The sequence below is a fragment of the Phaethon lepturus genome, unplaced genomic scaffold (assembly GCF_000687285.1).
Source record: "Phaethon lepturus isolate BGI_N335 unplaced genomic scaffold, ASM68728v1 scaffold45052, whole genome shotgun sequence".
In the NCBI taxonomy this organism is placed as follows: Eukaryota; Metazoa; Chordata; class Aves; order Phaethontiformes; family Phaethontidae; genus Phaethon; species Phaethon lepturus.
In genome coordinates this window covers 7,956-16,948 of record NW_010526366.1, presented here as the reverse complement: position 1 = coordinate 16,948, position 8,993 = coordinate 7,956, and the positions used below count along the sequence as shown (strand labels likewise).

General features: G+C 50.2%; 1 protein-coding gene across 1 annotated transcript in view; it reads right to left on the bottom strand.

Moving 5' to 3' along the window:
- Nucleotides 1–8,888: 8,888 nt before the first annotated feature.
- The window catches only part of LOC104617667 (transcription factor GATA-5), a gene marked incomplete at its 5' end in the record, with an annotated part of 3,104 nt that continues 2,999 nt past the window's right edge, over nucleotides 8,889–8,993 (bottom strand). The window contains one exon of the mRNA XM_010283042.1: nucleotides 8,889–8,993. This exon is cut by the window's right edge and continues 13 nt beyond it. Within this exon, the coding sequence (XP_010281344.1) occupies nucleotides 8,889–8,993 (105 nt within the window).

Here is an 8,993-nt window from a genome sequence, read left to right as displayed (position 1 = left end):
CAGGACCACCCCACGCCCACTGGCTGACCCCAGCAGCGGTTGCATTTCTCAAACGCAATCCAAACTTTCCTACACAGATTGGTTTTGCTCCAATTCCATGACAAAATCCAGAGTCAAGACACTGGGGCCATTCCTGCCACTGACCTCCTGTTGGACCTTCGGTAAGTCACTGCCTCATTGCACCTCTGCTCCATAACGGACAAAGTGTGGATGTAACAGATGACGTCTTACATGAAGATGACACCAGAAAGTGCCCTCACCACCATGGGGTTAAAGGTGGGGAACCGAGCTTGAAAGTCTGATAGAGATTAAATATTTTGTCAATGTTTTACCAAAAATCTACCTGGGGAAGGGAAGGAAGTCAACTGACAACAGGACAGCATATTCACAGCCTCTTTCCAAATTAGAACAGAATTAAAACTCAGTTTCAGTGGAAGACTGAAAAGGCATAGCTAGATTTATTTAAAAAAAAAGGGAATTTAGCACTTCTGGATTCTGGAGAGCCTGGGGATCTGAAGCACTGAGACTTGTGAGCTTCTCTGTGGTCAATTCAGCCTTGGCTGGGAAGGGAAATTCTCAGCTTTCTTACAAAACAAACTAAAAGCAAAACAAACCACTTTTCCTGGTGAGACTTTCATTCAATTCTGCAGACTCAGGAAGCTCAAGAGATAAGCCTCCACTCCGAGGATACACTCTGAGCTGGCTGAAGCCTAGACCCATGCTGGCAATTAGCGGGAATGCAGCATGCTTAATGAATTAACACATTTGGGCAGCCTGACTCAGTATGGAAAAATAACCTAAACATTTGAGGTGTTTTCTGCAGTCTGGTTGTGCACCTCAAAAAAGGCATCAGTGATAAGAGAAAGCATGTCGGTCTCCCAAGAAACCTCCCGAGGAAGTCCCCAAATTTCCTGGTTCTGAGTAGGACTGAGAAATCACAGCAATTTCTCCCCACCTTTTTTTTACTCCTCATTTTGGATCTCGGTGGGAAATTCAAGCAGCACTCAAATACAGAGTTCAAAAGCTTATAAACCTCAAATCACATTCTGGTTTTGTCTAGATTTGGTTTCTGATGAAGAGATAAGTAGCTTCCTATTCTATCCAAACCAATTTCCTACTAATTACAGACTGAAAAATCAAAACTGAATTTAATTACGGAGTAGAAGATTGCTATTTTAACTGGAAAACATGGATGCTATTGTGGTTTTATTCTTGGCTTTTGCCTCCTGCTAATGCAAGAAGGCTTGGTTGCCATTTATTCAGGCTGCCTTTAAAAAACAAAAGAAACTCCAGCCCCGGTGACCCTGCTCAGCACCCTCCAGATGTAACTGATTTTGTGGTTATGTTACAAGCCCCATTGACACCGCTGTAACTAAAATGATTGGTGATGCACGAACCAAGCCAGAGAGGAAAAGCAAGCCAGAAAAGGAAAAGTCAAGAGCAACCATAGGCTTCAAAAAGTTTAAGAAAAACCACTTGGCGCAAGCGCAGAGACCTTCTGAAACCTGGAGCTCCCAAGGAGTAAAAGCGCCGACGCCTCAAACCAGCTACTGGTGTCTCCAATCTGGCCTGGCCCTCAGCCCCCAAAATTGTGCAAGGCAGTGATTTTCCTGTCTGCAACTTTGCTTTAGACACAGGTACAAATTTCCAGGGGTAGGGGACAAGGGCAGGCCAAGCGCTCCCTCCCCACGAGCCCCGGGGTTCTGCTCGTGCTCTCCCAGCCACGCGACTTCAAGGTGGTGGGGAGATGTGGCTCTTCTCTCCCCAGGTTTACTGCCATTAACTCTACAAAGATGACACCAGCTCTGAAATGGGGGTGCCCAGGGCACCCCACACAGTAGGGGAAAGGAAGCAACATGAGGACCAATTCTGCATCTTTGTCTAAGGATAAGGGCAAGAAGCAATGTCAAAGTCAACAGCCTCAGAGCAGAGCCTGTCTGAGAAGGAGCACTATTATTAAAACTTGCTGCTCAGAAATGAGTTATCCACTATTAATGTTTTAAATTGCTAAATCCTTTCTATTCATGTTTTAATATGAGGCGAAGCTGCCTGATTTAAAAGCAAAGCTCAAGCCACTGCCAATCACTCCTGGGCATGTAGCAAAGCCTTCTGCAGGAATACTGATGAGACCGACTTTCCTGCAGGGAGAGATACTTCTGGAGAAGCTTTGCTGGGTCCTCAGCCTCCTCCAAGAGAAGCTGGAGACTGTGTCCTTTCATGCTTTGGGACTTTCCTGGGAGCCACAGACACTGCGGGCATGTTTACCCTGAATGCAGAACGCAGTGCCAAGCTCGCACACAAGGTTCACGCTCATAGACCCTCTTCTGTGGATGCAAAGCTGGGTTTAGGAGCAAGCTCTGTGACGTACCAAGAGAGAAACACATCCAAGAACAACGCCCCTTTACCCTTTGTTTTTATCACAGGCTTTCTACAGACTCTTGTGGAACTGCAAGATCCTTCTGGCACCTCAGCACACAGGAAGGACTTCCTCCTGGGGAAAGCCTGTTTTGGGACACGACCTGAAGCGCTGCTGCAGCCAGCAACCCAAGTTGAAGGCCGTAAGGTCTGGGTTGCTGTTGACTGGGATGAACCTGGTTACGGAGGAATGACAGTCTGTATTTATCACTTGTTGCTGTCAAAGGAAGGTGATGGCAACATTTTCAGCTACATCTGAGTGCCAAGTAAATCCCAAATCTTGCCTTGTTATTAAATCTGTATTATTACATGTAGAGATATGTACGTTTTACATCTGTGATGACATAATAGGTTTTAAATGCTGTAGGACAGCAGAAAAGCAAGCTTACACCCTTCCAAGGGAATTCCCACAGGGTGAGGCCCAAACCATTAGCCATCTAATGGTGAGCCAAACCAATGGCTCACCATTAGCCATCAACTTCTGTGAAAGTCCTCTGCTCCTGTTTGCTGCAGAGGCATTATTTATCAGGAGGAAAGACGTCAAGGTCAAGCTCAGGAGTGACAAGCACCCTCCAGACCCCATCCATGCTGTCTCACCGTGATGGCCCTGCCAGTGGCAGAGCACCATGGCACGGGAATGTGCTTCCACAAAGCCAAAGGTGGGTCTGAATGAACTGCCTCCCCAAAAGGCCACTTTGTGGTGCCCTTTGAGCAGCGGCTTCCCCATTTAACATTTGTGCTTCTGGAGCCCTATACGCACGCAGTGTCTATCACAGCCTCCATCGCGCGGGGGGTAAATGATTAACACTGCCCATTCCTCCTTGCCGCTCACCCTGGTCCTCCTGCTCGCACACGGAGGGCTGGTGTTTCCAGCACTGCTTTCCTACCCTGCTTGCTCCCGTATCACTAAGAGCAGCTTAAGCACCCCTCCAGGCGGACGTTAGAGCGGGCTCCTGCAGCTAAATGCCCGTCGTTTCTATTCATTCCACAAGCTGGAGCTATTCTTTATCGCAAGCAAAGAGTGAACAGATGGAAGAATGATACCAACACCTAAAGCAACAGCGACATTAGGGCCCCGCTCCACATCCCATCAGTGCCCGCTTCTCCTTTCCTCCCATTCAATCTTTCGGGCAGTGCCACAGGAGGGTCAGTCCCGTGCCTTGCCCTGGAGCCAGGGAAATGTGAGCACAGGTGAGACTGGGACAAGGGCTAGAAGTTTCCACCAGTGTGTGTTTTAAGCCATTGGCTTGGTTTGGAGGAAAAAAATAGCAAAGAGGCATTCTTACTTTACTCTTTTCTATCTGTCCTTCCCCCCCATGTCTGAGATGAGGGCACCCAAAGCTTTCACAGGCATGAAGCAGCTAGTTTTGCACCCAAGGCAAGAGATACTCTTCTACTTGAATGATAAAGTTTTCCCACTTTCTCCTGCTTTCTTCTGGATCACCAAGAAATGTAAATAGAATCCTGTTAATGAGGTTAATTGTTTATATGGGAGACCGATTCGGCACTCCTACCTTGTGCCAGCTGAGGAATTGGCCCTGGAGGCAGCTCAGACTCCAACATTTTCAAACACCACAGTAGTCAAGGTCCACTCTTGGCCTCATTTAACACAGCTGTGCAGATGCTTGTTATAAAAACCTTTCCTTAAATTCCAGTACTAATGCATTTCCCAATGGTACTGAAGACAGCCCACAGGAACAGGGAAAAGGATGGTAAATACTAACAGTCTAGTGGTATGAGCGCGCTGTAGATAAAGCTACTCTTTGCCAAGTTTGACCATAAGGACAGTCCAACGCTGCTCCTCTTCTTTCCTCGCAATATTTACTGTATCCATGACATGTTACCTGTGGTGGTGCTCGAAATTTTAGTGAAACATGGGGTTTTCAGAGAAGACAACAGACTGGGGATAAACTCCCTTTAACAAGAGCCTTTTTGGAATGTGCTCTCACCAGGTTTCCCCTTGAGGAGGAGCTTCTTTGAAATAAAAACACTTTCAAAAAGGTGTTATTGCTTTAAGTGTCTTTTGGATTATTCAATGTAAATTTGATGCTGAACAGGAGAGGTTCTTGGAGACACCACCTCCTACCAGTCCCTGGCCACAAAGCTTTCTCCAAGAAGGACCACCTGATGTGATGAAAGAAGCAGTGCTGTTTTCTTCTCTTCCATGCATACAATAGTGAGATTGAATATTCAGCTCTGGTTTAGCTGCTGCACAATTAAATAACCTGGGCATTTAATTACTGCAGCACATTGACCTGGAAAGCAACGTGAGGTGTTTTCCTGGCTGCTACACAAGTAACTTCATAACAAAAAGCACTGGAGAGGAGCAGGGAAGCAGCGTACAAGGACTGGGACGTGCAGTGAATTTGCCTCTCTGCATCCCCAAGCACTTCCAGAGCCATCAAAACCCAGCGGCAGACCCCCCTCAGCCCCTGGGCACTGCTGTGCCCGGCTCACGGCCGCGCCTCTGCCTGCTTGCCAGGAAAAACCTCTACGGCTCCGCAGCCTCATAGACTTGCCAAGCGCTATGACCAAGGAAAGGAACCTCCATGCCCCCATCCTCTTATAACCGTGACGGAATCAGCCTCACCAGCGGCCTCGGTGCACGGCTTCACCTGGGGGTTGTGTGTCCCCGAAGCTCGTGCAGAGGAAGAGTCAGACCTATCTGCAGCTGGGTGGTGGATGTGGTCCCGGCAGGGCCCGCTCAGCAGCTGAGGTGCCACACAAGTTGTGCTGCAGACTTCCACGTGCAACGCAGAAAAAAAGGCGGCTCTCCGCTCCGACGTAAAAGCGACATCCCGTTGGAGAGTCTGCCGCCGCAGGGCTCCCAGCAGAAATTAAACCACAACTTTCCATTTTCCATGCAGAAAGCAAAAAGAAACTAACTTTATTTTTTTTTAAAGCAACTGCTTGGGTGAGCAATGATTTTAGTGTGCTATTAATATGATCATAAACAAGAACAACATGTGTTTATAGGCTCAAGTGCTTCATTACTCACTCGCTGACTTGGTAAAAATCACTGTGGCATCAGTATAAAGTGCAAAATGGAACAGATCATTGTAGTCATGTTGTAAAATCATCTGGGCAGGTGACCTTTGAACAAAGGCAATTGATAGCTCCGAGGCAGCTGTATAACTACAGTAAAGATAATAGTTGTCCACAAGCCACCAGACCTGTAGGAGAGCAAATCCACACCAGGGAAGGGGAGAGAGGACCAAGAGGACTGAGAAAGATTTGGGAAAGAGAAGTAAAAGTTGGTCTCCGGAGTGCGTCTGCAAACCAGCCTTGTTCGGGGATGGGGCAGGGAGGGGTGGGCCTGGCCACAGAAGCCGGCGATGGTGCTGTTAGCGCAGCCGGGGCAGGGTCCCACCAAAGGCAGCTCCTGCCCGCTGGCTGGGCTCAGGAGGGGCAGGACAGCGGGTGCCGCCTGGGATGCCCATAACCTCCAGATCAGCCGGGGGGTTTGGTTCTCCCGGACCTCAGTTTTGGGTCTGATCCCCTCCATTGCTGCCGCCCCAACCATCCAAGCTCCTGCAAGCATGCGGGCCGAGCTGGGCTGCGCAAGCGGGCGCCTGGAGGCTGTAGGAGCAGGATTGAGGAGGTAGCATGAGCTGGGGAGACGCAAAGTTTCTCGTGGTTTTTGTTCACAACTTTTGGGGAAAATGCTCCTCTTCGCCGTGTAATGAGGGGTACAAAGGGACGTGGACCCCCCAAGGAAGGTCTTCAAAGTGGTAGGTTGGGAAGGTAATGGCCGGAAGGTGCATGGGTCCCTCTGGATGCGGCTTCGTGAGGGCCCTGGCTCCCGCTGGATGCGGCTGCCGCCAGGCTGGGACCTGCACAGCGTGAGCTTCCCGGGTGCTGGCTCCTCTGGGGCTGCAAGGACCGGGAGGAGAGGAAGCCTCTCCTGTCCCGCAGGGCTGTGCAGACGGCGCTGCCTCGCCCGTTAGGGCTGACCAGGGGACAGAAGCCTGTGGGGACGGCTCCTGCCTTGGGGATGGGAGCGGAAGATGGGAAGACACCTCTAAGAAATGAAAAGCCAGCGTTGTGGACGGTGCCGTCCAGTGAGTGCAGGGAGTGAGCAGGAAGGAAAAATTATACACGTCCCGGTTGTTTCACTTCTTGTCCCTCTGCCTCGTTTCGTCAGCCACCAGCCCCTGGAGCATCCCGACGCCCGGTCGACGGTTACCAACAGGCAATAAATAAAACTGCTGGAGCCACTGGTGTCAACATCTTGGCATTGTTTGGGTCTCCTTGTTTGCCTTTAAAATAACTCTCCCCCTCGGGGTCACACAGACGAAAAAGCAAGGACCCCCTGCCATCGTCCATAGAAATCATCTTGCCACGACTTGTGTTGCTCTGCCTTTTTATTTGCCTGCAAATCTTGGGGTTTGGGGAGCTGCCCAGGAGCGTTACTCATGCTGCGCCCAGGGCTCCTGCTCCCTCCTGCCCGCCCGTGTCCTGACATGCCGCCTCGGGCGCTTGCAGGTCGCCTGAGTCCAGGCCACATCACCCATTTTCCTGACTCCCAGAGGCACAGTTTGGGCTGGATTTGGGGACGGTGTCCCTCTGCCAGCCCTGTGCTGCTGGCTTATCTGCTGCACGGCTGTGCCCGGCTCTGCTGCGGATGTTGGCACGCCAGAGAGTGGAAAAACAAACCGGGGAGACATGGATCCATGGTGAGAGCCTGGCCATGCAAATACAGCGTGCCATTGCCGAGCCCAGCGCTGGAGGGACGCCCCTCCGTGACAGCCTCCGCCTGGCACTGGAGCTTGGCATGATGCAAGCTGCTAGTGAAGCTCTGGAGGCACAAGAAATACTCCTCCAAAGACTGTTTTCATCCATGGGCTTTGATAAAATGGTGGCTTGAAACCCCCGTGCCTGCACAGGGCTACGTTGAGGGACCAGCCGCTGAGCTACGGCAGCACTGGAGGGGACCAATGCTCCCCAGCGCCTGGAGCATCTCCTTTCCTCCAGCAAAGGTGGAGAGCATTGTCCTCCATCTCAGCCGAGTTGCGACCTGACGTCAGATTCACTCTCCCTGCTCATCTCTAGCCTGTTATTTATAATAAAAATCCAGTGATCCATCTCTTCTGACAAGAGGAAGAGTTGCTGCAGGAAGCCCTGGACAGGTCAACTTCTATATTAAGGAACTATTACTTGACGGCTTCCTGGCCATAAATAGCCGTTCAGCCAGGCTGGGGATTCGATTTAGAAATAACAAACGAAGCAGGCCGTAGAAGTAACTACATGACCTTGCTCCCTCTTCATTTCCCACCCATCTCCCATCCTCGGTATGATCTTCTCCTCACCCCCAGGCTCCTCGGGAGCCTCAGGGCCCCCTCGCATGCCCCCAGCAGAGCACATCTCCCCGTCGCCCACCTCCCCGGGGCAGCTCCGAGAAGCTGCAGAAATGCACCGTTGCCAGCTTTTGGCAGTGTGATGTGCATCACTGATGAGCTTTTGCTACAGCTCCGCTCCAAGGAATTACTTTCTACCCGTCTTTTATTAAAATAATTAAAAAGGAATCTCTGCCCTGCATGGCTGAAAGTTGGAAATCCTCCATTCAAAACATCCCCAAAACTGGACAGAAACAAACATACCTGCAAAACATCCTTTATTTTTCAGTCCCTCAAACCTTTCTCTTAACTTTCGGAGGATTAACTTCTGATTTTCTAATGCTCAGAGGTGGCAATTCAAAAACAATCAGGAAATACAAAAGAAAACCAGCATTTCAGTATTCTTTTATTATTGGGAGGTTTTTGACCATTTTTGTCATGTGGTTTGCCTAAAATAATAATAAAAAAATCTTTGTTTGGAGCTGGAAAGGGAAGAGCAGCGTGTTTATTTCATGTATGACTCATCAGCTCAGTGTTGATACGCTAAACGCTTCAGAAGCTAACACTCTATAGAGATGATCATTTTTAATATAAACCAGTAAATGTTTAAAACAACCATTGCTTTTTTTTTCCTCTTTTCCTCCTGTTGTGGCCAATAAAACATAAGGGAGGCCATACAGTTTACATTTTAATAAAATTAAGTTATTTGGTGCCACGTTATTGCAGTCTTTATTGGAAAGTGGAATAAATTGCACACAGAGGAGTCATAGGAGGGAGAAATCACTGCGAATAAACATAGATTCTGGGATGCATTTATTTGCTGGTTTCATCTCAAAGGAGGAAGGCTTTCCCCGGGAAAACGGAGGCGGCCCCGGGGCTCCGGCCTCAGGGAGGCAACCCTGGGTCGCTCCGGCTGAGGATGAGCTTTCTGGGGAGCTGGTGCCACAGCCGGACCATCCCAGCCCTGTCCAGCCAGCGTTTTCCACACGCATCCTCCAAGAGAAACCTGTCCTGCGGCCGCGGCTCGACACCCGCAGTCCCGAAGCGCCGGGGCAGCCCGTCCTCCTGCCTGTCGGCCGTTTGCAGGGCCAGCCAAAAATGTTGGTCCCGAGGCTTTTTGCTGGAGGTTGGGGGTTTCTAGGCGAGCGCCAGGGCGCACCAGGAGTCCTGCCGGAGCGGCACGCTCAGCCCGGGCTGCGGGGCCATGGTGGTGGGGGAGAAGGTGTAGTCCTCGGGCTCGAA